The sequence below is a fragment of the Kogia breviceps genome, chromosome 20 (assembly GCF_026419965.1).
Source record: "Kogia breviceps isolate mKogBre1 chromosome 20, mKogBre1 haplotype 1, whole genome shotgun sequence".
In the NCBI taxonomy this organism is placed as follows: Eukaryota; Metazoa; Chordata; class Mammalia; order Artiodactyla; family Physeteridae; genus Kogia; species Kogia breviceps.
The window spans coordinates 29,514,790-29,542,787 of record NC_081329.1 but is presented as its reverse complement, the minus strand read 5'-3'; the positions used below and the strand labels follow the sequence as shown (position 1 = coordinate 29,542,787).

The following is a 27,998-nucleotide window of genomic DNA, read 5'->3' as shown; positions in this document are numbered from 1 at the left end:
ACGTAGGAGTCCGTTCCCCAGAGGGAGCTTAACGCCCTCAGCTCCTGTGTGACGCCAGAGGGGGGATGAAGATGGCCACTTGCGGGCCCCCCGGGGTTTGATGGTTTAAGCTCGGAAACGACCTTCCTAGAAGGCGGCCCTGCAGCATGGCCCCCAAGGGCAAGACTGATGGTTTCAGAGGCTCGCTCCTCACCTTTCCCGCAGCAAAAGGGCTTCTCCTTGGAGCTCTGCATCCCTCAGGCGCCACGGGCTCTGTGTTGGGACCGGTCTCGCCCAGGAGGCCCTGCCCTCCCGTCTCCGTCCACGGCCTGTCCCCGCTTCCAAGCTTTCACCCACCGACTGTAAAGCAGCCGTAAAACGCTTTCACGTTGACTTCCCCTTCGAATGTAGTCCTCAGAGCCGTCCTCCCAAGGAAATGTCCTTTCACACATCGACAGAGGAGGAAGCTGAGGCTCAGAGGGGTTGGGTCCCCTGTCTAGGGCGTCCGGCGGGCTCTTGGGGTCAGGTCCAAGGGCAGCTTTATTCTGCTGAGCCTGGGCCACGTGGCCACGGCAGGAGAGCCCCCTGTGAACTGAGGTTGGGGCCTGGTGGGTAGCGAGAGGGTCCTGGGGTGGGGGTGGTCTCTGGAACCTGAGGCAGGTCTGTCGGTCTACGAGGACCAGGCTGCAGGTGGGACGGACTCTTTCCAGGCAGGACGCAGCTGCGCTTCCCTACTGCGTCCGGGCCCCTCTCCACTGTCCCCTGTCCCCCCAGCCCCGTCATCGTGGAGGTCCCCCACTTCGCCTCCCAAGGCCGTGGGGACCGCGAGCTCGTGGTGCTGCGGAGTGAAAACGGCTCCGTGTGGAAAGAACACAAGAACCGCTACGGAGAAAGCTACCTGGATCAGCTCCTCAACGGGATGGACGAAGGTGCGCGAGTCCCAGGGCTCCGGAGCACGGCCCTCCTCCTGGAGGACGGGGTGTGGGGTCACACTTGGGGGTGGGCTGTCGGGGCCTCCCGGAGTGTGGGACCCCCTGAGAGGCTAGACGCGGCCCAGCTCCGGCTCCCGGACCCCTGCAGCCTGGTCTCCTGTGCGGGACCCCCTGGGCCAGGACCTTTCTCCTTGCAGGCGGCCCAGCCTCCTGCCCCTGCCGGGGCCTGGGGAGGGGGTGCCAGAGTGGGGATCAGGGGCCCTGGGAAGCCACCGTGGTGACGGGCGGGCACGGGCCTGTGGTTGCAGAGCTGGGGAGCCTGGAGGAGCTGGAGAAGAAGAGGATCTGCCGCATCGTTACCACTGACTTCCCCTTGTACTTCGTGATCATGTCAAGGCTGTACCAGGACTATGACACCATCGGCCCCGAGGGGGGCTCCCTGAAAAGCAAGCTCGTCCCCCTGGTGCAGGCCACCTTCCCAGAAAATGCCGTCACCAAGAAAGTGAAGCTGGCCCTGCAGGTGACACAGCCCCTCCTTACCTGCTGGGGCCCCATCACGTGGACCGGGTTCAGCGATGGAAGGCATCAGGGCGCTCAGAGATGAGCCTCCTCCCCAGGACATCTCTACCCGTTGGTCCAGGGCCCGAAAAGTCCCATTAGAGCCCTGACATTAAAGCTCGGGAGAAAGTTGGGTGGGTGGGATAGGGCAGACGTTCCGGTAAGTTGCAGAAAACCCTAGATAACGTGTTAAAGCACAGGCTTAGCGTGAGGGGAAGCCACTTGGCTTCCTGGAGAGGTGCCTGATGCCGAGGAAGGCCCCCGGGAGCGGGGAGCAGCAAGGAAGCGGGGACGGGGGCTCAGAGAGGAGAGCCGGGCTGGCGGGCAGCAGGAGCGGGACCCCCCCGCCCGCCGCCCCGGGAGCCCTCGCACCTGCCCGGACAGCCGCTCTCTTCCTCCGTCCACGAACCCCGGTGCTGCTCCGGGGCTGAGTGTACCCCCTGGGCACTTCGCAGGCCCAGCCTGTACCCGATGAGCTGGTCACCAAACTCCTGGGCAACCAGGCCACGTTCAGCCCCATTGTCACCGTGGAGCCGAGGCGCCGCAAGTTCCACCGCCCCATCGGGCTTCGGATCCCACTGCCTCCCTCCTGGACGGATAACCCGCGGGACAGCGGGGAGGGAGACACCACCAGCCTGCGGCTGCTCTGCAGCGTCATTGGTGAGCGCTGCCCCCGCCCTGCCCCGCCTTCTGGGCAGCAGCTCCTTCCACCCACACCTGGGGAGACGGGAGGACACAGAGCTAGGGGGTGACGGGCTCCTCGGAGGGATGAGGAGCTGCGTCCGAGTCGAGCTGCCTGGTCCCCGAAGAGCCCTCTGAGCCCAGGGGAGGGCTGCTCCGAGGGGAGGCGCGGAGGGGTAGGCGTGCTCTCGGGGCCACCGCCAGGTGTGCACGTCCCGCGTTGGCCTCTGGAGACGGTCCCCCAGGCCCTTTCTACTGCTGTCACAGGAGGGACAGACCAGGCCCAGTGGGAAGACATCACGGGGACCACCAAGCTCGTGTACGCCAACGAGTGCGCCGCCTTCACCACCAACGTCTCTGCCAGGTGACAGCCCGCCTGCCCGGCCCCGTGGGTCCCCGGGCCCTGCATGAGGGGGCCGCGCTGTCCCCAGGGGTGGCCATGCTTAGGCCGTCACCTGCCCACCCCACCGCCGGGGCTGTCAGAGAGGCCACCGCTGAGCTTACAGGCCACTGGATGGGGGAGACGCTCCCGCTCAGGCATTTAGGGACAGGCTCACGGCTGCCCTCTTTTCAGGTTTTGGCTGTCGGACTGTCCTCGGACGGCTGAAGCTGTGAACTTCGCCACCCTGCTGTACAAGGAGCTCACCGCGGTGCCCTACATGGCCAAGTTTGTCATTTTCGCCAAGATGAACGACCCCCGAGAGGGGCGACTGCGCTGCTACTGCATGACGACGGATGACAAGGTGGACAAGACGCTGGAACAGCATGAGAACTTCGTGGAGGTGGCCCGGAGCAGGGACATAGAGGTAGGGCCCTGACGCCCCCTGGGCTCCCGCCTCGTGGCCCGGAGCAGGGACATAGAGGTAGGGCCCTGACGCCCCCTGGGCTCCCGCCTCATGGCCCGGAGCAGGGACATAGAGGTAGGGCCCTGGCCCCCCCGGGCTCCCGCCTCGTGGCCCGGAGCAGGGACATAGAGGTAGGGCCCTGGTCCCGCTGGGCTCCCGCCTCGTGGCCCGGAGCAGGGACATAGAGGTAGGGCCCTGGCCCCACCCCGGGCTCCCGCCTCGTGGGCCGGAGCAGGGACATAGAGGTAGGGCCCTGGCCCCCCCGGGCTCCCGCCTCGTGGCCCGGAGCAGGGACATAGAGGTAGGGCCCTGGCCCCCCCAGGCTCCCGCCTCGTGGCCCGGAGCAGGGACATAGAGGTAGGGCCCTGGGCCCCCCAGGCTCCCGCCTCGTGGTCCGGAGCAGGGACATAGAGGTAGGGGCCTGGCCCCCATGGGCTCCCGCCTCGTGGCCCGGAGCAGGGACATAGAGGTAGGGCCCTGGTCCCCCCCTGGACTCCCGCCTCGTGGCCCGGAGCAGGGACATAGAGGTAGGGGCCTGGCCCCCATGGGCTCCCGCCTCGTGGCCCGGAGCAGGGACACAGAGGTAGGGCCCTGGCTCCCCTGGGCTCCCGCCTCGTGGCCCGGAGCAGGGACACAGAGGTAGGGCCCTGGCTCCCCTGGGCTCCCGCCTCGTGGCCCGGAGCAGGGACATAGAGGTAGGGCCCTGGCCCCCCTGGGCTCCCGCCTCACGAGCAGCCGGCACCTTTGGGACCCAGGGCTGTCAGGAAGGCAGCCTGTGCAGAGGGGCTCCTGGGCCATGTCCCTTTAAGAAGCGTCAGCGGGAAGCTGCCCCAGAGCCGAGGGACACCATGTGGGTCAAGGAGACAGCAGGCTGTCACCCCAGTGATTTGTGGTGCTAGGGGCTGACATTTATTAAAGTTCTTACACCCCAGGTACTTTTTAAAGTGCTTGAGTGGGACTTCCCTGGCCGCCCCCTGGTTAGGACTCGGCGCCTCCACTGCAGGGGGCACGGGTTCGATCCCTGGTCGGGGAACTAAGATCCCGCGTGCTGCACCGTGCGGCCCCAAAGCAAAAGGCGCTTGAGTGGCGTCATCTCCCCTGATTGTCATAACCGCGTGTCCTTTTGTTATCCCCCGGTTACAGATGAGGAAACCGAGACTGAGGGAGGTTAAGCAACTTGCCCAAGGCCACACAGCTGAGTAAATGGCAGAGGAAGGACTCGTCCCAGGAGTCCGACCGCAGAGCCCATTGTCCCCGCCACGCCAGGGGTCTGGCAGCCCCCGGATGAGGAAGCGGGGGAGAGGCTGGGCAGACGGGGAAGCAGTAAAGAACGGGGACTGGGTTTGACCCTATTACCCGTCCCAGGGTCCTCACGCAGCTTAAGATGTGTGACAGAGCAGGACCTTTCTGAAGATCTGGCCTCAGGGGCTGTGCTGAGCCTTCTGGGGGCTCCGAGGGCCCAGAAGAAGGAGCACAGGGCTGGGACCTGCCTCTAATGCAGTTTGGGGCACTAACCGGTCTCCTTGGGCCTCAGTTTCCTCAACTGTCAAATGGGTTCACGATAACTTCTCAGTTGAAAGCATTACATACACAGTAGGGATCATTATATCATGGGCGAGATTAAAACACAGCGTGGTTCTTCTGGCACTCATATAAAGGAAGCATGGTTGGATGGTGTTCAAAGAGGTCAATGTTTTTTGGAAGCCATATTATGATCTCCTAGTGGAGTTCTGGAGTACTCTGATAGCAGTGCTGATCAACCACGCAGGGATATATGAAGATTCCTGCTTGGTATAAAAGCCTTTGGAGTAAGGAAGCATCCACCATAACCTTTCCGAAACACTCAGTGGGTTCTCCCAGAGCACGGCCCCTGGGGGGTCGTGGGGAAGCAGAGACGGGAGCTGACAGGCGGGACCGGGCATCTGGGCATTGCTCCTGACCCGCTGCATTTGCTTTCCCTTTCCTGCAGGTTTTGGAAGGAATGCCTCTCTTCGCGGAGCTCTCCGGGAACCTGGTGCCCATCAGGAAGGCCGCCCAGCAGCGGAGTTTCCTCTTCCAGTCTTTCCGGGAGAGCCGCTTGGCCATTCCTGTCAAGGTGCGGCCTCCTCTCGCCCACACCTCGCCCGGGTCTAGAAGTCCGGGAGGCGGAGAGCTCTGAGCCAGCTGGGCTGGTGGCCAGTGGGGCGGCCCCTGACTCTCCCTTTTGTGTGACTGAGTCTAGGTGAGGGACAGCAGTCGCGATCCAGCAGGGTCCTTGTCATTCCTGCGCAAGGCGATGAAGTATGAGGACACGCAGCACATCCTCTGCCACCTAAACATCACCATGCCACCCTGCACCAAGGTGAGCGCCCTGCCGGGACTCTCAGCCGGTGGAGAACGGCCCTGGGCTCTCCCCCGACACGGGCTGCAGCCCAGCCCTTCCCACAAAGCTCGGGAACAGATGCCAGGGTGTGAGGGCGACACGCGTCTTCACGCCGAGGCCCCGAGCTCCCCAGGACGCCCCTTCCAGGACGTTGGAAGGCGAGGCCCGACAACCGGGTGGCCGGTGGCTCGAGGTAGCCCAGCCACGTCAGGGCTTTTGGGGAGCCTCTTTGTCCTGTACCTGCGTGTCTTGCCCAGGCCCTCAGGGAAGGGAAGCCTGGTGTCTCAGCCCTGCGCTAGCCCAGGGCTCTGAGCTCAGCAGAGGTGCGAGTACCAAGCGTCACTGGTGCCTGGGGGCAGCTGAGTCTCCGCTGCACTGGAGGACGGGGTCTCTTTTGTTGGTGTCGCTCTGTCATTTTCATCATCAGCCTTTCATGCCAAACTCGACAAACAAGCTCGCGTCCAGACATCCGAGGCTCGTTTTCTCCTTTCTGTCTGAGGACGAGGGAGAACCGACTTCTCTTTCACAGGCGGGTTTCCCACAGCCTTGAACAAGCATTCCGGGTGCTTTGCCACAGCGTGCGAAGGCTTGGGCATCAAAAACGGGTCTTTTGAGCAGAAAGGAATCCAAAAAGAAGAAAACTTTTTTTAAAATTCAAACTCCAGCTCCACCCGCTTACCTTGGGGGGCTTAGTCCGCCCTCTGGGTCTGTTTCCCCCTTCCCGGTGAGACAGGAGGAATGATGGTACCTACCTCATAGGGGGTCGTGTCCATCAAGCCGGGCCCGGCACGTGATAAGGGCCATGTGAGCTTATCCTTAATAATAATAATAATAATAATAAAGTACGTGAGATCCCCTCTCGCCCCCCGTCCGCCCACACTTCTACCCTGTGTGTCGAGGCTCCAGGCAGGGCAGCTGCCCAGCGTCTGCCAGGCCGGCCGTCCTCCCCGCCTGCACCACAGCGCCCTTTCCCGGTCTCTCTCCGGCAGGGCAGTGGAGCCGATGACCGGCGGAGGACCCTGACGCCGCTGGCCCTGAGATACAGCGTCCTCAGCGAGTCCACATTGGGTACCAAGCTCTCTGGGACTCTCTGTGCTCACTCCCTTCCCGGGGGCGGGGAGGGAGGCGGCGTCCCCTCTCCCCGACGGGAGCCCCGAGCTGACACCGTTGGCTCAGCCCTCGGCTGGGGTCTCCACTGAGCCTCTCCGGCTCATCCACCAATCGGGGGCACACGGAGCGCACCCTGGGCACCCTCTGAGGTCCCTCGCCCACGCTGTCGGTTCTGTGTCCCGCCAAGGCTGCTAAACGAATGCCATGCTTCCCCAGGTCTCCTCAGCGGCGCAGACCGGGCTGACATGAAGATGGCTATTATATCAGAGCACCTGGGCCTCAGCTGGGCCGGTGAGTGGGGGCATTGGGGCAGAAGAGCACCTTTCCTGTCCACACCTTCCTCTACACCTCCTCTCCGCTAAAGGGCAGCGGATGAAGGCGTTTCTGAACCTCTTCCCACCACCGGCGCGCACCTGAGCTGCGATTGTCACCATGGGTACCAAAAGAGGGGGCGCTCCCCACCTCCCCCACTTCTCTCTGGTTCTCCTTTTTAGAAACTCAACTTCGCACGTTACAGGAGACCTTAGAATGGATCCAGGCTGCCCATGTTACAGATGGGGAGGCCGAGATCTAGCTAACTGGGGTGGCTTTAGTTGTGCAGTGAGTTAGTGACAGAGCCCTGGAAAGCCAGCAAACCAAGAACACACAAGCAAACAAAAACTGTGTGTCCCGACTGCCTGCCCACCGCTCCCCGCACCGTACACGTCACCGTTCCTACAGGCCGGCGTTGTTGAGGGAAGGGAGGGAAGAGGACACGTCTGGATGTTTTTCATTTGTCATCTCTGGCCGTAGCTGAAGCCATACACAAGTCCCGTCCACCATGAGGGGGTGACCTGACCCAGCCGAGGCAGTGACAGCTCAGACTGCGTTTTACTCAGTCGCAGGCCCTGTGATTTAATCCCCCCTTTCCTGTGAGATTTTGTATGAACACACCCCCTTCACTCAACCACCTGCAGAGAGGGCTTCAGACAAGCTCAGAAACCTTAGCAGTAGCTTCTTGGAAGGCAGCGTGGCGGAGCTCGCAACAGAAGTTCAGAGACTGTTCCTTCTTTAAGCCGAAAAAGCACATCTGCTGCTGCTTCTTGGTTTTGTGTGTGTTTGTGTGTGTGGTGTGTGTGTGGTTTGTACGTGGTGTGTGTGAGAGATGTGGTATGTGTGGTGTGTATGTGTGTGTGGCTTGTGTGTTGTGTGTGGGTGTGCGTATGTGATGCGTGTGGCGTGTATGTGGTGTGTGTGAGTGTGGGTATGTGTGGTGTGTGTGTGTGGAGGGGGTACATGCTGATTCTCACCACTTTCCCCTCCCGTCTTCCTCATCCTTGAAATGAGACTCCAATGCTGTTCTCTCATCTAAAGCACCTGCGAGAAATAACCATAAAAATCACGGGAGGGGAAGAGCTAGCATTCTGTGTTATCGCCTCGCATTTAGATGGGCAACTGTATTTTCATTTTAAATGTGAATAGCGCCTTTCCGGAAGACACGTAAACACAGAAATGCATGTCCATTGTAACTGCTTCTCGAGGGAAAGACAGTGGCATGCAGTGCAGCACGGACAGCACCAAGGGAGTGAGGGAGTCAGTGGGTCCGTCCCTCTCCCACTGTGGCCCCAGCCTGTCCTGTGACCTTGGATAAGTGGCTCAGTCTCATTCATGCAATACCTATTTACTCCCTGGGCACATGCCTCCTCCTGGCTCATTCCCTGGGGATACGACAGTGTAAGTGTCAGCATTTCACTGGGTATTCCTTGGGAAGAAGGAGAACCGAATCCAGAGGGAGACTGCTCTTTATCTCCTGGTCCCTGCCGGGCGCCCCACTCCACGCGCGGGCTCGGGGGCCGGGGCTGGGCTCCGGCTGGGCTCACACCCGCTCTTGGTTCTTTGTGTGCAGAGCTGGCCCGCGAGCTGCAGTTCAGCGTGGATGACATCAACAGGATCCGCGTGGAGAACCCCAACTCCTTGCTGGAGCAGAGCGTGGCCTTGTTGAACCTCTGGGTCATCCGTGAAGGCCAAGATGCAAAGAGTCAGTACCGATGGGCTGGGGAGCCTTCTCTCCCCAAGGCCTGTGCCAGGACCTCTTCTCACCAAGTAGTTCTCCCTCCAAATTCCCTGGGTGGTGTTGGCCTTTGGAACGAATCCCTTCTGCACACTCTGTCTCACACACACACGTACACACACACTAATGCACACATGCACCTCTCGGGATCCCTGGTCTTCTGGGCAAGCCTGCCGGGAGGGAATTTCAGAGAATCTTGGTCGTGATCTCTTCCCATCCTCCAAATGAGTTCACAAGCGCACCAGGACCCCTAGAAGACGGCATCTGTGTAGGGTGTGTGCCTTCCCGTTGAATTTCTCAAACAAAGGAGGATTGTCCCCTCGGGACAGAGCCCAGTGAGGAGTCCCCCCTCTAATGGAGTTCTTCTTCCAGGATTTTCTCCAACCGGGAGGGAAGATTTGTCTCACTCTTTTCGGCCCCTCCTCCACCCCATTCCCAAACACAAAGCACTAGGAGGAAATTGAGTGTTTACGTTTGCATGGCAAATCAACTGGCAAGGAGCAAGGATTTCCAGAAGACAGAATCCAATCATTCTCACTCTCATCTTCTTGTAGTATTCCTCTTAGGTTACAAAAAAAACACTTCCCATGCCTTGAAATTCGCCACTGTTAGGGTCTGGAAACGATCTGTTGAAGGATAAAACACAGGCCTACCTCACTTTACGGCGCTTCGCAGATTTTGTTCTTTTCCCAATCAAATTCAGCAGGTCTGTTGGCGCCCATTTCCAACAGCATTTGCTCACTTCGTGTCTGTCACATTTGGGTAATTCTCTCAATATTTCAAAATTTCTCATTATGATTGCATTTGTTACGCTGATCTGTTATCAGTGATCTTTATGTGACTGTTAAGACTCACTGAAGGCTCAGAGGACAGTTAGCGTGTTTTAGCCATAAAAGATTTTAAAGGTAAGGTAGATGCCTTGTCTTTCTAGACAGAATGCTATTGCACACTTAATAGACTAGAGTGTAGTGTAGACATACCTTTTATATACACTGGGAAAGCAATATTCGTGTTCTCGCTTTACCGCGATTTGGGCTTTATTGCATGGGCTGGACGGGAACCGCAGTGTCCCCAGATCTGCCGTCTTCTCCGAAGAGGTGGTTTGCTTTGACTTCGACAAAAGCGGGGGCCTGCAATCCCCCCTCCTCGCAGTCTTCCCCCCACCCCACCAGACTTCAGAGCCGGGCGTCCCGCGTGCCCTGCGATGGGTAGCGGTCCCCCCAGCGCCCTCCTTCCTCCCCTCTGCCCGCAGTGGAGAACCTGTACGCGGCTCTGCGGAACATCGACCGCGGCGAGATCGTGAACATGCTGGAGGGCTCGGGCAGGCAGGGCCGCAACCTGAAGCCCGACCGCCGGCCCGCGGACCGGGACTACTCGTCGTCCCCCTCCCAGATGAATGGTGAGTGTCTCCTGGACGAAGGGGCCGAGCCGCCGCCTCCTGACCCTCCCTGGAACCTTCTCTCCCGGTGGCCGGAGGTCAGTCTCTCTCTGGACGGGCGGTGGTGAACGCAGAGGTGGTGGGGGGCGCCCGGGGCCCGGGCAGGACGGGAGGAGCCGAGGCCCCGCTCGGCGGCCCCGCGTGCCGCACGCCCCCCCCCCCCCCCTCCAGCTCTGCGCATGCGCGGACCCTCGGCGACCCAGTCGGTGGGGAGACACGAGGGCGCTAGGTTCTGGCGCAGGTCTTGTGGGGACCAGCCAGGGGGCGTCCTGAAGCCCTATTGCCGCCCCTTCTCTGAGACTAAGCGGGATCTTTTCTTCAGCCCGCTCTCTGCTCTTCTCTCCCTTTTTTCTCGCCCCATCTCTTTCCCCTGACTCGTTTTGATGTGGTTCTGCATGCCAAGAAGCCCCCAGGTGACCGGCCCCCGGGGGGCCCTGACCTTTGCCCCCAGCACCCACCCCTGCGGCCTCTGAGGACACCTTCCTTTTAGCAGGGGAAGTGGCCGAGGAGCAGGGCCGAGATCCCCACTGCCCCTCCATCTCTGTCACTGACCAGGGGCGCAGAAGCAGGCGGGGCCCTACCCTCACGGGGAGCCGGGAGGCGGCCTTCTCTCCCTTCTTGCCTCCTGACTCTACTGCTGAGTCATCAGCCTCCTCTCTAAAATCAGCAAGTTGGATTAGGGACCTGAGGCTCCTCAAAGGCCTTGGAACGCAATATGGTTCTGTGAACCGGCTTCCGTGAGGCCGGCACATGTCCCATCCCGCAGCTGCGTCGCTGTCCTCCCCCAGCTCCTCGGTCACCAGCCTTACCGGCCACACGCACGTTGCACGCCGCGTGAGCCCCCGTGGCCGGGGCTTGTGAGTGGAGGGTGGGGACAGGGGCCCTGCCCAGGGGGATGCCACGCCCCTGACACGGGTGACTCTCCCACATCCCGTGTCTCCTGAAACATGCCGTCCAGGGCCCCTGGGCACAGGGCTCAGCTGTTGACCGCATCCTGCGGCCTTTCTCTTCTGCCTCTGACCTCACCTGGCCTGCAAGTCCGCTCTCTCCCTCACTGCCTGTCTCCACTGTCTCACCTGGGCCAGGTGTTCAGGGGCCCTCAGCCTCCACTGATGCACGTCACCAAGGGCCCCCGGCCTGATGCTGGGGCATCCTCGCTGCCTGCTGGGGTCTGTGTGCCCTCGGGGCTGTTCCCATGGAGGAGGCTTGCCCCTCAGACCCAGCGTTGAGGGCTCCCAGGCTGGCCCTCTCCCCACTCTTGGGGGACTAGCTGGGCACAGCAGGGCCTGCTAAGTGGCCAACTCCCTTTCACGAGGACCGAGGGAAGGGGGCTGAGTGCTGCAAACAGGGGGAAATCAAGTGACAAAACACTGCTCCCCTTTTTACGTGATAACCGGTGACTTGGTTGGGTTTCTTAACGCCCCCAGAGCTGTTTCAACCAAGTCAACTCAAGTGTTGGGGGTCTTGTGCCCCAATTCTGTGGACACCAGGCCCATAAAATTACATGAGTATAAACAAGACAGTTACAACAATTAAAAATCTGTCAAGAGGATAGATCCCATGTCAAGTGTTCTTATCACAATTTAAAAAAACTGTTTAAAAGGGCAGGTACGGAGCCGGGTGTTTATGAATGTCTCCGCTAGCCTCAGGATTCCAGTTGGGCCTGGAGCCTCTCATCTAACGCCTAAGCAGAGTTCAAACCCCCGTGGGCCTGGGTCCTGTGCTCCGTGACTGTGGAAAGGCTATGCCGTTGGTCAGCTCATTTGGCAAATATTTTCTGAACACCAAAAGTCCCAAACTCTGCCTTCACGGAGCTTACCTTTTGTGTAGAGAGGCAAACAAAAATATGACATGTAGGTGAATTGTATAATGCGCTAGCAGGTAGATGGTGGGAAAAAAAACAGACTCCAGCCGGGGGGGTCAGAGTGCTGGGCTTGGGGGATTACATAGTGGGGTGGGAGTGGGGAGCATCTGGACAAAGCCTGGAGGCAGAGGAGGGAGTGGGCGTGCCAACTCGGCAGAGAGCACCCAAGCATACCGGGCGGTGGCCCTGAGCGGGCGTGCCTGCTCAGTGAGGGGCCAGAGGCGAGGAAGAAAGGGCAGGGGCAGCAGGAGGGTGGCTCTTCCAGGCCGTCCTGAGGACACTGGTTTTACTGGGAGGGTGACGGAGAGCCGCTGCAGGTGTGGCACAGAGGGGCCACAAGATCTACCAAGTTTACAAGGGATCCTCCCCTGCTTTGGTTGCAGACGTCACGCTCTGAATGCTTCTGTGCTTCCTGGCTGCTCTGTCGTCTGTCAGCCCTTCTGAACCCCCTCGTCCAGCAGGTGTCCCGGCCGACGCAGGCCGTGTGCCCTTTGTGCATGCTCCCCCAGGCCGGAGCAGACACTCAGAAACAGACGCCCGCTCGGTCCATCCTGCCTTTCTGGGCACCAGAGCTGGCTTCTGTGTACTTTTCCTGCCTCCTTCCCAGTCCCAGGAAGACCATCCCACTTCTGGGCGCCCTTCTGGCCAGGAGAGAAGGCGCAGGAGGGATCAGAGGTGGAAGGACAGGGGGACAGCAGCCTCCTGCGCTTCCTCTGGCTTCCTGTCCCGGGCCAGCCCGGGCCTCTGCGCCGATGGCCACGGCGGTACCTTGCCTCCTCTGTGCTTTACCTCGTTCTCTGCTCGTCTCAGCCTCCCTGTGGGCACTCGGGGCAGTGACTGGTTGCTCTGTGGTGTCAGGAAGATAGGAACCTGAGGTCTCTTGTCCTTCCTTCCTGGCTTTTCTTGCTGTGTCTGCCTGGACTGGCCAAAGCAGAAAGGGCTTTAAGTCAAAAAGCCAGTTTGCTTCTCTTGCACAGGAGGGAACTACCCCAGGCCCTTGGAATAAACATGAAAAAAAAAAAAATTGCCCGTGGAGCGAAAAAAAAGCATGTTCCTAAAAATAAAACAGATTTCTCATGTAAAAGGAAAAAAATGGACATCTCACATCCTGTTTGGTCAACTCCATTTGGTTTGATGAGTTGGATACAATGTCTACTTGGAAATACAGTATGTCTCATTTCTGCGGACTCTTAGTGAACACAGCTAGTGAAGCGCGGCTCCTGCCTGAGTTAGGATTGGCTGGCCACCCTTGTCTGGTTTGCCACTGACATCAAACTAGTGGGGGCAGCGTTAGGCCTAGGTTAGCAGAGACCCAGTGTGACAGCCCAGATGAGGGGAGGCTCGGGGGGGCGGGCCACTGCTGGACGGCTCTGCTCCAGAGCTGTGTGTTTGGCTGCCTGTTACCTGATTTCTCCAAAAGGCAACCCCAGAGGGGAGAGCTCTAGACTGAGGGATGGGCTGGTGACCCAGGTGTGGCAGGGCCACGTGAGACTGCCAGAGAGACAGGCACTTCTGGAGCTCAACCCAGGGGACTCAGCAGAACTTCCTGTGCTGTGGTCCACCCCAGGCGGTGTGAGATGGTCCTCGCTGAGCACGGCCCCTATCAGTAGTAATGCCCACTCCACTGGGTATGGACGCCTGCAGCCCCAGATCCACGCTTGCGGGGCTGAGAGTGGGGTCAGCGGGGTCTTCTGGAGACTGAGAGGGAGCAGGGGCATAGCCCCTAAACACTGCGACCGGGGAGGGGCTCCAGGACAAAACACAAGGCAGAAAGAAGTCCTGGGGGAGGCTTGCACAAGTTCTCTTCATGGACACATTTTGGCTTGGGTGAAATTCCATTCACATGAATCCCAGGAAGTTTCAAGGTGGAAAAGTCACCAAGAATGAGCCTCGGGTGGTCTGTGACCAGCGGAGTTACCCTCTCCCAGCCTTTGTCAAGTCTTACTGAGATTCCCAGGAGTGAACATGTTTATCCGGCCGTGTCTGAGGGGCTGTCTGAGATGCATTCCACTTCTGGCCAAGATGAGGCAACAGGGACTGAATATACGCGCCTGCTTGAAACAAGCAAAAAATGGACAAATTATATGAAACAACGGTTTTCGAGACATTGGACATCAGGCAGCAAAGGACAGTGATCTATGAGACATGGAAAATAAATGAGGTGAATCCTACAGTTGCCTAGATCACCGCCTCGAAAGAGTTTCTAAGTCATGGCAGAAGGAAGAGAAATCCAAGAAGACTCCCTGGTTAAGGAGAAGTCGCTGGGAGTCCAAGGAGACCAGGGCAGCTAGAGTTCCCTAGAGAGACAGCTGCACAGAGAGAGAGCTCTGGAGACCTCCAGAAGGTCCCCTGCGAGTTTTGGTTGAATATTAATCATCTATTCCCAACAGTCAGACTGATTGTTTACAGACACTGCATAGGGAACACAGAATGGTCCTGTCTCAGAAATGGAGAGTGATTAGCCCTCGGTTGGTCAATGCTCCTACCTAATAAACCTTGAAAGCAAAACTCAAAAGGATCAAACTGTTTCCAAGGAACTCAACTACATAACAGAACAAAGTTCAAGAACTGTTACAGGAATACAAAAATACCCAGCACCCAACTAGATAAAAGTCACAACATCCAATTAAAGATTACCAGACACACATAACAAAGAGGCAGGGAAACACAACCCATAATAAGGAGAAAAATCAATCAACTGAAACTGATGCAGATATTAGAATTAGCAGACAAGAATGGTAAAACAGTTATAACTGTTTCAGATGTTTAAAAAGTCAAGTAGAGACTTGGAAGAGTTTTTTTTTTTTGACTGCATGGGGTGTTCGTTGCTGCGTGCAGGCTTTCTCTAGTTGCAGCGAGCGGGGGCTACTCTGTTGTGGTGCGCAGGCTTCTCATTGTGGTGGCTTCTCCTGTTGTGGAGCACGGGGTCTAGGCTTGCGGGCTTCAGTAGTCGTGACACGTGGGCTCCGTAGTTGTGGCTCATGGGCTCTAGAGCGCAAGCTCTGTAGTTGTGGCACACGGGCTTAGTTGCTCCATGGCATGTGGGATCTTCCTGGACCAGGGCTCGAACCTGTGTCCCCTGCATTGGCAGGTGGATTCTTAACCACTGTGCCACCAGGGAAGCCCTGGAAGATATTTTTTAAAGACCCAAATCAATCTCCTAGAGATGAAACTATAAGGTATAGGATGAATGAAGTACACTGAATGGGATTAGACATTACAGAAGAAGGGAAGTTGGCGACATAGCAATAGAAACTCCAAAATGAAACACAGGAAGAAAAAAAAAAGCATCAGTGAGCTGTGGGGAAATCAAGTGACCTAATATTTGTGAAATTAGAGTCTCCAGCAGAGAAGGGGGCTGAAAATGTATTTGAAGAATTAATGGCCCAGAATTTTCCAATTTGACAAAAACTAAACACACAGATCCAAGAAGTTCAGTTAACCGCATGAAACATGGAAACTACTATGCCAAGGCACATTTTAAACAAATTGGTCAGAACGGGTGACAGAGAAAGGTTTAAAAGTAGCCAGAGGAAAAAAGCAAGACCCGTTACATACAAGGTGATAAAGATAAGGATTACATAAGATTTCTCATAGGAACAATGGAAGTAAGACAGTGGAACAATATCTTTAAAGTAGAACACATCTTGAAAGAAACACATCTCTAAAGTAACGTAGGGGCTTCCCTGGTGGCGCAGTGGTTGAGAGTCCGCCTGCTGATGCAGGGGACACGAGTTCGTGCCCCAGTCCGGGAAGATCCCACATGCCGCGGAGCAGCTGGGCCCGTGAGCCATGGCCACTGAGCCTGCGCGTCCAGAGCGTGTGCTCTGCAATGGGAGAGGCCACAACAGTGAGAGGCCTGCATACCGCAAAAAAAAAATAAAAAATAAAAAAAAATAAAGTAACGTAGACTTCTATACCCAGCAAAAGTAACTTCCAAAAACGAAGGCAAATAAAGACTTTTCCATACACACAAAACCTGAAAATTCATCACCAGGAGGTGCCTGCTACAAGAAAAGTTTAAAAACAAAATCCTGCAGGCCAAAAACGATACCATACAGAAATACGGATCTACATGAAGGAATGAACTGCCAAAAATGTTAACTATAAGAATAAATACATAATTTTCTTGTTATTTAAATCTATTTAAAAGATAACTGTTTAGGGCTTCCCCTGTGGCGCAGTGGTTGAGAGTCCGCCTGCCAATGCAGGGGACACGGGTTCGTGTCCCGGTCCGGGAAGATCTCACATGCCGCGGAGCAGCTGGGCCCGTGAGCCATGGCCGCTAAGCCTGCGCGTCCGGGGCCTGTGTTCCACAACGGGAGAGGCCACAACGGTGAGAGGCCCACGTACCACAAAAAAAAAAAAAAAAAAAAGATAACTGTTTAAACAAAAATAACAATACAATGTTGGGTTTATAACATGTATAAAAGTAAAATATATTACAACAATGGTACAAAAGTTGAAAATTGTGAGAAATATGGAAGTATATTATTGTAAGGTTCTTATACTATATGCCAAGCGTTATATAACATCACTTAAAAGTAGACTGTGATAGTTTAAGGATATATACTAAAAGCCCTAAAGCAACTACTAAAATAATCAAAGAATTATAGCTAATAAGCAATCAAAATAGATAAAATGGAACATTTCAATTAATTCAAAAGAGGAAAAAGAAAACAAATGGGACAAAAGTAGAAATTAGTAAATGACAGGTTTAAACCTAACCATATTAATAATCTCATTAAATGTAAATGACCTAAGTAACCCACATTAAAAGGCAGAGATAGGGACTTCCCTGCTGGCACAGTGGTTAAGAATCCTCCTGCCAATGCCGGGGACATGGGTTCAATCTGTGGTCCGGGAAGATCCCGCATGCCACAGAGCAACTAAGCCCGTGAACCACAACTACCGAGCCCGCGTGCCACAACTACTGAAGCCCGTGCACCTAGAGCCCACACTCCGCAGCCACTGCAATGAGAAACCCGTGCAAAGCAACAAGGAGTAGCCCCCGCTCACTGCAACTAGAGAAAGCCTGAGCACAGCCACAAAGACCCAAATGCAGCCAAAATTAATTAATTAAAGAAAAAAAGGCAGAGATAGTCAGACTGGAGATAAAGGTAAATTTCAAATATATACTTCCTATAAGTAATGCCTTTCGAATATAAAAACACAAATTCCTTAAAAGTAAAAAGATGAGTAAATATAAACTGTGCTAACACTAATCAAAAAAAAACTGAAGTGGCTAGATTAATATTAGACAAGTAGATTTCAGAACAAAGAATATTACCAGGGATAAAGAAAATAATTTCATAATAATAAGTAGTTCATCAAGAGGGCATCACAATCTTTAAATGCTTATGCACCAATAATATAGCTATAAATACATGAAACAAAAACAGAAAAGCACAATGAGAAATAGACAAAACCACAGTTACACTGGGAGATTTCAACACCCCATCTTGACCATTGATAGAGCAGGTAGAAAAATGAGTAACCATATAGAAGATTTGACAACAGTGTCATTCATTGTGACCTAACTGACATTAGGAATTGGAATGGGTAGAACATTCCACCCAGTAACAACAGAATACACATTCTTTTCAATTGCACCTAGAACAAACCAATATAGACCATGTTATAGACTATAAAGTCTCAATAAATATAAAAGAATTCAAGTCATTCAAAGTATGTTCTCTGACCACAGTGAAATTAAATTACAAGTCAATAACTGAAAGCTACATGGGAAATCTCAAACATATGGAAACTAAATCATACACTCCTAAATAACCCATGGGTCAAAGAAGAGAGCAAAAGGGAAATTAGAAAGTATTTTCAATCAAGATATCAAAATGTATGGTATGCCAGTAAAGCAGTATTAGGGAGAAATTTATAGCACTAAATGTCCACATTAAAAAAAGAGAAAAGTTCTCAAGTCAGTGACCTCAGCTTTATAATATCTTAAGATATTTGAAAAAGAAGAGCAAATTAAACCCAAAGTAAGCAGAAGGGAGATAATAAAGATCAGAGTGGAAATCAGTGAAGTTTAAAACAGAAAACACTAGGGAAAATCAATAAAACCAAAAGCTGGTTCTTTGAAATGATCAATAAATTGATAAGCATCCAGCCAGCCTGAGAGAGGCAACATCACTAAAGACTCTATAGGTAGCAAAAGGATAATAAGAGAATATTATGACAATGTTATTCCAACAAATTTGAAAGCATAAGTGAAATTGACAAATTCTTTGGAAAACACAAACTATCAAAGCTCATGTAGGAAGAAATGAACACTCTGAATATATGAAAGAAATTAAATATATAATTTAAAACATTCCCACCAAAATGTAAATTGATGCAGCCACTATGGAAAACAGTATGGACGTTCCTCAGAAAACTAAAAACAGAGTTGCCATATGATCCTGCAACCCCACTCCTGGGCATATATCTGAAGAAAACTATAATTTGAAAAGATACATGCACCCCAATGTTCATCGCAGCACTATTCACAATAGCCAAGACATGGAAGCAACCTAAGTGTGCATCGACAGATGAATGGATAAGGAAGATGTGGTACATATATACAATGGAATATTACTCAGCCCTAAAAAATGAAATAATGCCATTTGCAGCAACATGGATGGACCTAGAGATGATCATACTAAGTGAAGTAAGTCAGAAAGAGAAAGACAGGGGGCTTCCTCGGTGGCACATTCGTTAAGAATCCACCTGCCAATGCAGGGGACACGGGGTTCGAGCCCTGGTCCAGGAAGATCCCACATGCTGTGGAGCAACGAAGCCCATGCACCACAACTACTGAGCCTGTGCTCTAGAGCCCGCGAGCCACAACTACTGAAGCCCACGTGCCTAGAGCCCGTGCTCTGCGACAAGAGAAGCCACTGCAATGAGAAGCCCGCGCACGGCAATGGAGAGTAGCCCCCGCTCACCGCAACTAGAGAAAGCCCGCGCACAGCAACGAAGACCCAATGCAGCCAATAAATAAATAAAATTTATTTTTAAAAAGAAAGAGAAAGACAAATACCATATGATATGACTTTATATGTGGAATCTAAAATATGACACAAATGAACATATCTGTGAAACAGAAACAGATTCACAGACATAGAGAACAGACTTGTGGTTGCCAAGGGGGAGGGAGGGTGGAGGAAGGGTGGATGGGAGGCTGGGATTAGTAGATGCAAACTATTATGTATAGAATGGATAAACAACAAGGTCCTACTGTATAGCACAGGGAACTATATTCAATATCCTGTGATAAACCATGATAGAAAAAAATATGAAAAAGAATGTATATTTATGTATAACTGAATCGCTTTGCTGTACAGTAGAAATTAACACAACATTGTAAATCAACTATACTTCAATAAAATAAATTTTTTAAAAAACCAATATTCCCACCAAGAAAACTCCAAGCCTAGAGGACTTAAGTGGTGAATGCTACCAGACATTTAAGGAAGAAATAACTCATTAAGAAAACTGTAAAGGACATAATGCTTCCCAACTCATTCTATGAGGCCAGCATTACATTTTTGGTTTAAAAAAAGAAAGCCATTACAGGAAAACTACAGACCAATATCCTTCATGAACATTTATGCAAAAAAGTCTAAACTAAATTTTAGCAAGTCAAATCCAACACTATATAAAAGGATAGTGCATCATGACCAAGTGGGGTTTATCCAAGGAATGCAAAATGTTTGAATATTCTACAATAAATCAGTATCTGGTTCTGCATGTAAGGAGCTTGGATGTCACCACTCCATGCTAACAAGTAAAAAGCTACACGGTTTGAAAAATCAGTAACTCTTCTAGGGTCTGTAAGAGAAGTGAGGACTTAGGGCAAATCGCTGTCCCCCAAATTGGAGAATCCGATAGCACAGCCCTGAAGGGCACCTACCAAAAACCTGAAGCTAGCATTACACTTAATGGTGAAAGATTGAGTGCTTTCCCTCTAAGTGCAGTAACAAGCCAATGATGTCTGCTCCCGCAGCTTCTGTTCAACCTTGTGCTAAAGGTGCTGCCGGTACAATAAGGCAAGTGAGAGAAATAAAAGGCAGCCAGATCCAAGAGGAAGAAGTAAACTGTCTTTGTTCGTAGACAACATGATATATACAAAAATCCAATGGAATCTAACGAATGAGTTTGGTAAGATTGCAGGATACAATTTCAGTATATAAAAAAAAAATCAATTGAATTCTATATACTAGGAATGAACAAGTGGAAATTGAAATTGAAAAAAGAATACCCTTTAGGATAGCATTGAAAAAAATTGAAACGCTTGGAGCTGAATCTGATAAAAGATGTGGAAGACACACATTGAAAACTACAAAACGTTGCCCAGAGGAATTTAAAAAGACCTAATAGAGATACACCCGTGTTCATGGGTCAGAAGACTCGATACTTTGTCAGTTCTCCATGAAATAATCTATATATCTGATGCAACCCCAGTCAAAATCCCAGTAGGCTCTTCTGTGGAAAGTGACAAAGTGGTTCTAAAATTCATATGGAAAAGACCTAAAACATCCAAAACAGCTTTGAAAAAGAACAAAGTTGGAGGACTTACACTGACTTCAAAATTTATTACAAAGCTACAGTGATCAATACGGTGTGGTATTGCCATAAACACAGATAAGTCAGTGGAACACAATAGAATCCAGAAATAATAAAACCAGACATATAGGAACAACTGATCTCCAGCAAAGGTGCAAAGGCAATTCAGTGGATAATCTTTACAACGTGGGTGCTGGAACACTTGGATATTCATATACAGAAATGAACTGGGATGATCACATACAAAAATTACCTCAGATTAAATGTAAATAGATTTACATTTTATGTAAATTTACATTAAATGTAAATTACATTTACATTAAACGTAAAACCTGTGACTATAAAAATTCTTGGTTAAACATAAGAGAAAACTTTAGAGATCTTGGATGAGGCAAATATTTCTTAGGTGCAATACCAAAAGTACAATCCATAAAAGAACAAATGGATAAGTTGGACTTCATCAAAATTTAAAACTTCTGCACTTTAAAATGCACTGTTTAAAAAAATGAAGAACAAAAATAACAAGCTACTGAGTGGGAGAAAGTATTGGCAAATAATCATCTGATATAGGACTTGTATCCACAATACATAAAGAACTCTCAAAACTCAATAATAAGAAAAGAACCCAAGTTTCAGAGTGAGCAAAAGATTTGAACTTAACCCAGAAGATAGACAAATAGCAACTAAGCACACAAAAAGATGCTCAGCATCATTAGTCATCAGAGAAATAAAAATTAAAGCTATAAGTAGATACACTACACATCTATAAGAAGAGCTAGAATAAAAACCAGAAAAAACAAAAAAACATACCAAGTGTTGAGGAGGATGTGGAGGAACTGGGAGCCCATGCGCTGCTCATGGCGATGTAAATGGGACAATGACTTTGGAAAACACTTTGGTTGTTTCTTAAAAAGTTAAACATATACCTACAGTGTGATCTGGACATTCAGCAATAACAATGGATGAATTATCAATACATGCAACAACATGGATGAAATTAGGCTGCGTGAAAAAAAAAAAAGACAAAAAGGATTCCACACTGTAGAGTTCCATTTATATAAAATTCTGGCAAATGCAACTAATGTATAGTGACAAGAGGCAGATTAGTGGTTACCTGGGAGTGGGGTGGCGGAATGAAGGCTTACAGAGAATCCTGAGGAAACCTTTCAGGGGTGATGAATGGCCCCTCTCTTTACTGTGGTCATGGTTTCATGGGTGCTTCCCTGTATCAGAAATGATCAGATTATCTACTTTAAATATGTGCGTTTATTGTATGCCAACCATACCACCATGAAGCTCTCTTTAAAGTACATTAATGGCAAAATCTAGTGAAAGGACCACTCTCGCTGTGTTCCTTAAGCAAGTTGCTAAATCTCTAGTTTCCTGCTCTATAAAGTAGGAATAATGTTGTCGTGACAATTAAAAATAACATGTTGGATATATCTCATAGGAAAGAGAGCTCAATTAGTAATGGTAAAAATAGAATAATGCTTTCAAGAAGAAAAAAAGATTATGTGATTCTTACATGTTCTGCTTGCAGATATATGGAGAGATTTCTGCAGAGGGTTGGAAGGCCATTGCCCTGTTTTCCCAGTTAGGTCACAGTTTCACATGCAGCGACTTAGTGTTACTGTCGTGGGAAGATCTGACCCACCCATTTCCCCCACCACCCTCCTCCTCTTTGTCCCTCCTAGTTTGGCCAGAGCTGGAGGGGTCCCTTGGTCCCTGTCACTGCACAGCCCTACCCCCAGCCAACCCTCCCGCCATGGTCTGTTTCCCGTTCTCCTAAGTTTGGAATCTGGAACCACATAGACTTGTAGAGATCACTCAGGAGGAAAACTCTCCGGAAAGATTACAAGGGAGAATGAATGTCAAGCGTGTGGCCTGGTTGTTGGCACCTTGAACACCTGTAATCGTTAGCAATTTCGGTTTCACTGCATATGGGCTAGGTCATCGCTTCTGGCTCCCATGGCCCCCTCACATCTGAAAGCACTGCGCTGGGACAGCATAGACAGGTCCCCTGTCCTTGGAGTTGACAGTCATGCGAACCAGGACAGGCTCAAAGATGGGGGAGTCCAAAGTGAGCTGGAGTCGTTGGGAAAACGTTGTGAAAGAAAGAGGACAAAGAGAACCTGTCGTGTGTGTGTGTGGGGGGGGTGTGTGGGGGGGGTGTGGGGGGGTGTGTGTGGGGGGTGTGTGTTTATAATCCCCAACCCTTCAGCATGTATGGTACCTGGCATGGAAGCAGACCTCAGTTAATATTTTCTGGCTGCAGAAGTGAGTGAAGGAGGACAGCTGAGTTCTATCAGAAGCAGAGAAGCTGGAGGACAGGAGCTGAGGCCCAGCTGGGAGTGATGAGGGCCCGTCTGGCCAGGAGAGAGGTTAAGCCAGATGCAGGGGTGGGGAGCAAGCGAGGGCTGAATGGCAGGATGAAGATTGCGGACACTGGGTTAGGGGCCTCTCAGGACGAGGCTGGAAGGTCCCTGGAGACCCTGCAGGGGGAGCCCCACCCATGCCCAGGGTCCCCTTGGGCTGTGCTGGATCTTCGGAGGTTGTGGGCACACACCTGCTCCCGGGTCCCCAGACAGGCTGGGCCAAGTGGAGAATCTTGCCTTCTAGGCCCCCCTCAGGCTGGCACCTGCTCTGAAAGGGAGGCAGAGGCCGTCTTCCCCTGCTGCAGGGACCGCCCGCCTCCCCCCCCCCCCCCGCAAGCTGGAGGAGCGCAGAGGCGCCACCCGAGGGCACCCCGTCCATAACACGCCCACTGATCCCACGCTTACACCCGCTGCTCCCTCAGCATCCTGGTCTGCACACCAGACCCAACGAGGAGACCGTCAGGGACTCGTGTCCGAGCCCGTCCCCAGGGAACAGGCTTGGGAACACGCTTTGCTGACCACGGGGCTGCGCGGTAGGGGCCGGGGCCCGCTGGCTCCCTTCCCCCGGGTCACAGCTGAGCTGGCGGGATCGGCAGGCAGAGTTCTGAGGAAACAGCATTGTGCCCGGGACCCCGTGCGCCCTCTGACCCGGCCTCCTGCTGTGAGCCCTGAGGACCCTCCCTTTGCCGCTCTGGCTCATTCACAGTTCCTGGAACCCATACACCGCTTGCGGATAAGTGACTTCGTCCCAAACCTAGCGGTTTCCCGTTTGACCACCGCACCGAGGTCTGTGGATGCTCGGTGTGCTCTCCAGTGCCCGCAGGGCTCGGTCACCGACCCTGGTTCTAGCGCTGCCCCCTCCCTTGAGGTGCATTCCTAACAGAGCCCCCAAGGGCTGTGCCCAAGGGACGCTGGTGCAAAGAGAGCGCAGCCCCGCCTTCCGCGCGGCCACCGAGCAGTGGGGCTTTCACCTGATGGCGGACGGCTCGAGCTCCAGCCTGTGGATCGAGACGTCTTGATCCCCGCTCTGGACTGGAAGAGAAAGCATTCCAACCTCTTCTCTTTGCGTCCAGCAAAGGAGCCCCCTCCCCGCCCTCAGCCCTGGCTGCCCCCTCTTCCTCAGCCCCCAGAGCCTTGTTCTTCCGCCCCGGGCGCCTGGGCGGAAGCCACAAGGCTTGGGAAGGCCTGCACCGCTGGAATGCGCATGCGCGTCAGTGGCCGTGCCTGTGCGCGCGTGACCGGCGCGTGAGCGCGTGTGATGGAAGGTCACGGCTGGAGCATGTTGCCCTCTGTCTGCCCATCCAGGTTACTCCTCGCTGCAGGACGAGCTGCTGTCCCCCGCCTCCCTGCACTACGCGCTCCCCTCTCCGCTGCGCGCAGACCAGTACTGGAACGAGGTGGCCGTCCTAGACGCCATCCCCTTGGCGGGCACGGAGCATGACGCCATGCTGGAGATGTCTGACATGCAGGTGTGGTCCGCGGGCCTCACGCCCTCGTTGGTCACTGCTGAGGACTCCTCTCTGGAGTGCAGCAAGGCCGAGGACTCGGACGCCACCGGCCACGAGTGGAAGCTGGAGGGGGCGCTCTCCGAGGGGCCCCAGGGCCCTGTGCTGGGCTCTCTGGACCTCGTGGAGGACGACACAGTGGATTCAGATGCCACAAATGGCCTTATCGATTTGCTTGCCCAGGAGGAAGGTCAGAGGTCAGAAGAGAAGCTGCCAGGTCATGAGAGGCCGGAGGACTCGACAGGTGCAGGGCAGGGCTCAGGGAATGAAGTGTCTCTTGTTTCAGGCCAGCAGAGGGTACAAGCTCACATCACGGAATCCCACACCGTGAGTCGGGTGATGGACTCCAGCCAGGACAGGTAAGGGCTGGGCCGCCGTGCGGGATGCCTTTCACCGTCCTGGGCTTCTGGCAGGGGATTACTGTGCCTGGCAGCGAGTACAGAGGGAACTCGGGCGCCGCTGTCCCCCGACCGTGTGTTCTAAACACACTGGAGCAAATAAATTCAGTAAGGCGCCAGCTCGCCTCTGAAGCCACCCAGCCTGCTCTCAGGCCTCCTGTCTTGTGAGCGGAGCTGTGTCTGCAAAGGCCAGACCCTCCCCCAGAACCACACCCCACCACCACCGCCACCCTCGCCAACCCCATGTTTTGGCCAGCAGGAGAGAGGCTGAGGGTGTTGGGAGAGGGGAGAGCATCCTTGGGAGAGAGATTGTAAGGCTTGGAGAAGCCTTGTCCCTGAAGTACAGCTGAGCTGGGTGCTCTGGGCCCCCGTCGCTGTTGTGTGTTCATTGCTGAAATCAATCCATATTTGGAAGCCTAGAAGCACCAGGGCCCAGGGAAGCTATGTGTGCAGTCACACAGCTTGCGTGTGACAGAGCTGATAAGGCTGCCCTTTCTACTTACACCCTTTTGAAGGAGTGAGGCCGGCGGGCTTATCAGGGGCAGGACAGAGCTTCAGCTGTTGAAGATGGTTATTCTCCTGGTAGCTCCTTACCACACGTCCTGCGATGAGGAGGCCCGTGATGACAGGTCCAGCAGCAGGATGCCCGTTGGCAGTGCAGGCAGATGGCCTGATGCCCCTCTGAGACACAGAGTCCCCAGGCCACGTGCATGCAGTGGACACCTGCCACACTCCAGCGCTGGGCTGAGTGCAGAGGGGGGCTTGGAGCGAGAGAGACAGACAGTGACAGGTGTGGCCTTGGCCTCCGGGGCTGGCGCAGGAAGGCAGTGGCAAAGGCCCTTTCCTCCGTGTTGCTTTGCTGCCTGAATCTCCCTAAAGCGAGGAGATAGTTCCTGTGCTCCCGGAAGGCTGTGGCCACCCGGGGAGCTCAGATCCAGCCAGGCCGTGGGAAATCTATTCTCATTTCCTCTTCCAACCGGCATCCTCCTCCCAGAAGCCCAGAAGGGGCGCTTCCCCAGGCTGCACTCAGTGTGGCCTGCATCCCGCGGCAGGAGGGAAAAACAGAGTCGCTTAGGAGACATTTAGTGTCATTTAGTGTCCCAAACGAATCCTTCGATGCATCGGGAAAATTGGGCACACGGAGCTGTGAGGATTCAAAGTGAAACCCGACCTTCCACCCACGGGCGATGGCCCTTCGCTCGACAAGCGCTGATTGGACGCTCCTGTGTGCCGCCCACCGCACCACTGTGACAGCAGGGCCCCTAGACAGGGACCAGAGGCCTGGGGGCCAGGCCTCGGAACGTTACAGGATGGCTCTGTGACCTGGGTCAGCCCTCCCCTGGGGACAGATGAATTTCATTCACTCACTCGACAGTGTGTACTGAATGCCTGCTGTGTGCCAGGCCCCTGTATGAAGTGCCTCGGAGCCTGGGTGTGGCATTGAGCAAAGCAGACAGTCTCTACCTGCAAGACGTTTATGTTCCAGTGGGGAGACTGACAATAAAAACCGATTAAGTAAATGGAATTAAAAGTAGTTAAAAGAGAGAGGCTAATTAATGCTAAGTGCTAAACAGAAGCATAATGCAGGGAGGCAGGTGGTTGAAATCATGGACAGGGCGGGCAGGGACACCTGAGAGTGACTCGCGGGAAAGACGTAAAGGAATTCAGGTGATGAATGATGTGAACGCCTGAGCGGAGCCAACATTCTTGCCCAGCCAGGGCAGAGGCCTCGCAGCAGAGCACGCCCCGCACATTCGAGGGGCCGCGAGAAGGTGCCTGTGCCTAGAGCAGGGTGATGACGGGAGGTGAGGTCAGGGAAGTGATGGGGCCGGACATGTCAGGCCTCGGGGTCCCGGAGAGACTGGCATTTCCTGGGTGGCATGGAGAGCCATTGGAAGGTTTTGAGCAGAGGAGCGAGGTGATCTGGCCACGACCGGCCACAGCCAAGGACAGAGGCAGGAAGAGGAGATGGAAGCTAGAGTCGATGGTGACGCGGACCAAGATGGCGGCAGTTTGGTGGCCAGGAGTGGGCGTGTTCAGGGTGTGTTTCTGAAAGTGGAACCAAAAGGGTTTTCTGGCAAATAAGATACAAGAGGGACATCCAAGATGACACGGGGGTCCTTGACCTGACACCTGGAGGGACGAGGTTGCCATCTACTGCAGCGGGAGGATGGCTGGAACCGGTCCAGGGAGAAGACCCTAAGTATGGACTTGGCCGGGCTGCCCATGCGATGCCCATGAGAAACCCCAAGGACAGACGTCGAGGAGGCAGTTGGACACGCACACCTGCAGTTCAAGGAAGAGATGCTGGGGACCCACATCTGGGCTTAAGGCCACAGGTTGAATGAGCTTGCGGAGGATGTGGATGTAGACAGAGAAGAACTGAGTCTGGGGCCTTCCAGGGTCAGAAGCCCGGGAAATTAGGAGGGTCCCGCAAAGGATGCTGGGAAGGAATGGCCAGAGAGGGAGGGCAAAACAAGCAAATGTGTCCCGGAGGCCGTGGAAGAGCCTGCTTCAAGGGGGAGGGGTGACCATTTTGCCAGCTAGCCCAGGCTTGAGGACCGTGCGGTGGGAGTGACCTGAAGGGCTGGTGGGTGGGATGTCGGGTTGGGGACCCCAATGACTGGACCGGGAGCCACGTGCCTCGGGAGCCCGGAGCGTGGAGCCGTCCACTCACAGGGCGGGGCCCAGCGCCACTGGTGTCCGTGGCCCTGTCCACCAGGACGGCAAGGATGGCCCACGCGGGCCTCTGGACAGGGCAGTCGCTGTGCGATAGCTCACGCTCTCCCGATCTCCAGTGGGCAGAACAGGATCCGTCCTGGATGGGCCAGGGCTCTGGAGGGGGGAGTGTCTCGGAGAGCGGAAACTGGGGGTAACTGGTGTCCTCGGTCTCTCCCTGGGCCCCAGACTGCAGGACTGGGATGCGGAAGGCTCCATCGTCTCCTATCTGCAAGAGGCCACACGAAGCTCCTGGGGGGAGGAGGCCCTGCAAAGCCCACACTCCTTCCAGAGAACCATCAGCAGGTCTTGGGAGCACGAAGACGTCCTGGGCTCTGCACCGGAGCGCACACACACGGAGCAGCCCGAGGCGGACAGGGACCGGAGACCGCAGGGCCCCAGGCAGTGGATGCAGGAGGCTGTCAGCACCGTCTCCCACCAGGTCAAGGTGAGAGCCCGCGGGGAGCCGTCACTGATGCTCCAGCCAGAGGGCCAGGCCCGGGGCAGCTGCTCACTTGCTCAGCCCCCTAGCCGGGCGTGTTTTCCAGCTTTAAAAATTGTGGCAGTGGCTTCTCCTTTTCTCTTTCCACGTGTCTGCCTCCTTGATCCCTGAGAGGG

The 27,998-nt window shown here is 54.0% G+C and overlaps 1 protein-coding gene across 8 annotated transcripts in view; it reads left to right on the top strand.

Annotated features, from left to right (window-relative positions):
* The window catches only part of ANK1 (ankyrin 1), a 213,975-nt gene that overhangs the window by 172,071 nt on the left and 13,906 nt on the right, over positions 1–27,998 (top strand). For 6 of the 8 annotated variants that reach the window (XM_067022663.1, XM_067022666.1, XM_067022669.1 and 3 more), the window contains exons 28-40: positions 754–908; positions 1,220–1,431; positions 1,925–2,129; positions 2,418–2,514; positions 2,725–2,956; positions 4,965–5,090; positions 5,217–5,336; positions 6,347–6,425; positions 6,684–6,758; positions 8,353–8,484; positions 9,770–9,916; positions 24,065–24,623; positions 27,570–27,828. In XM_067022663.1, the coding sequence (XP_066878764.1) occupies positions 754–908; positions 1,220–1,431; positions 1,925–2,129; positions 2,418–2,514; positions 2,725–2,956; positions 4,965–5,090; positions 5,217–5,336; positions 6,347–6,425; positions 6,684–6,758; positions 8,353–8,484; positions 9,770–9,916; positions 24,065–24,623; positions 27,570–27,828 (2,398 nt within the window). Of the gene's footprint in view, positions 1–753; positions 909–1,219; positions 1,432–1,924; positions 2,130–2,417; positions 2,515–2,724; positions 2,957–4,964; positions 5,091–5,216; positions 5,337–6,346; positions 6,426–6,683; positions 6,759–8,352; positions 8,485–9,769; positions 9,917–12,202; positions 12,900–24,064; positions 24,624–27,569; positions 27,829–27,998 lie in introns of those variants that run through there. The other 2 variants (XM_067022667.1, XM_067022670.1) reach the window with 2 other exon arrangements.